This window comes from Microtus ochrogaster, chromosome 10 (assembly GCF_000317375.1).
Source record: "Microtus ochrogaster isolate Prairie Vole_2 chromosome 10, MicOch1.0, whole genome shotgun sequence".
Lineage (NCBI taxonomy): Eukaryota > Metazoa > Chordata > Mammalia > Rodentia > Cricetidae > Microtus > Microtus ochrogaster.
Window position 1 is genome coordinate 55,286,813 of NC_022016.1, and position 1,702 is coordinate 55,288,514.

At 42.7% G+C, this 1,702-nt stretch overlaps 1 protein-coding gene across 3 annotated transcripts in view; it reads right to left on the minus strand.

Moving 5' to 3' along the window:
- The window catches only part of Zbtb8os (zinc finger and BTB domain containing 8 opposite strand), a 13,140-nt gene that overhangs the window by 7,478 nt on the left and 3,960 nt on the right, over nucleotides 1-1,702 (minus strand). For all 3 annotated transcript variants that reach the window (XM_005353198.2, XM_026782380.1, XM_026782381.1), the window contains exon 2: nucleotides 401-425. In XM_005353198.2, coding sequence (XP_005353255.1) covers nucleotides 401-425 — 25 coding nt within the window. The remainder of the gene's footprint in view (nucleotides 1-400; nucleotides 426-1,702) is intronic.

Here is a 1,702-nt window from a genome sequence, read left to right on the forward strand (position 1 = left end):
CCAGATTCCAGCTCTAGTACCCACATGGTGTCTCACAGCCATCTTTAATTCCAGTCCCATCGGATTACCTCTTCTGATCTCCTCAGGCTCCAGGGACACATATGGTACATAGATACATTCAGGCAAAATATCCACACACATAAGATAATAAACTCAGTCAGAGTTTCCCTGTAGCTTTGGAGCCTGTCCTGGAATTCACTCTATAGACCAAGCTGCCCTCAAACTCACAAAGATTTGCCTGCCTATGCCCCCCAAGTGCTGGGATTTAAGGTGTGTGCCACCACCACCTGGTAATAAAATAAATCTTGGAAAAGTAAATGTAATTAAAATTTATTAAAAAACTAAAGCATTCATCCTTGTATTTAAAGACACAGTTTTCAGGAATAACTCTTGTACTCACTGGACATCAGCTGTATGATCCAAATCTGAGGGAGAAAGGGAAAAATATCTGTAAGCCACTCAACTTGATCCTCAAGACATACAGACATTACTCTAGGGTATTAACAGGCAGCAGGCAGAAACAGCAGTTAAAAGGACCTCTAGCTTATTGCTACTCATTAAGAACATCATCCTAGTGGGATATTAGGCTCACACCTGTAATCCTAGTACTTAAGTGGCCCTGGTATATAGTAACGCCGCATCTTAAAAAAAAAAAAAAAAGAGGGGGCTAGAGAAATGGCTCAGCGGTTAAGAACACTGGCTACTTTTCCAGAGGACATGAATTCAATTCCCAGCAACCACATAGTGGCCCACAATCATCTGTAATGGGATCTGATTCCTTCTGGTGTGTATGAAGACAGGTCACTAATATACATAAAACAAACAAATATTTAAAAAAAAAAAAAAAGGCAAGGGAATGGCTCAGTGGCTAAAGGCACTTCCTGTACTGAACCACCTAGTGGAAGAAGAAGACTGACTCCTGGAAATTGTCCTTTGACCCATGCATGCATCCTTTGCCCCCCCCATACACACAAGAAATAAAGTGTAATCTGGAGAGATGGCTTAGCAGGTAAAAGCACATGCTGTGGAAGGCACTATGGAAAGAGTTCTGATCTCCAGAATCCATGTTAAAGTCAGATACAGCAGCACACACATCGATTATCCTAGTATGCTCACAGGAAACAGGAAGAGGAAACAAGAATCACTGTATTAGCGGTTCTCAACCTGTGGGTCACGGCCCTTTCTCAGGGGTCACCTAAAACCATCAGAAAACACACATATGTACATTACAATTCATAATGGTAGCAAGATTACAGTTATGAAGTAGCAATGAAAATCATCTTATGGTTGGGGTCAGCACAACAGAAGGAACTGTTTTAAAGGGTCGCAGCATCAGGAAGGTTGAGAACCACTGATCTAGATATTCCTGGGCCAAGAGACCCTGTCTAAAAGAAGGCAGAAAATGCCGAGTGGTGGTGCACGCATTTAATCCCAGCACTCGGGAGGCAGAGGCAGGCAAATCTCTGTGAGTTCAAGGCCAGCCTGGTCTACACAACTAGTTCCAAGACAGATAAGGCTATCCACAGAGAAACCCTGCTTTGAAAAAAAAAAAAAGGGGAAAGCAGAAAAGTAAGGACTGACATCTAAGGTTGTCCTGACTTCTATGCACGTGTGCATCACATCCCTGAACATGCACATACACACTGACACATCCTGAACATGCACATACACACTGACACATCCTGAACATGCACATACACAC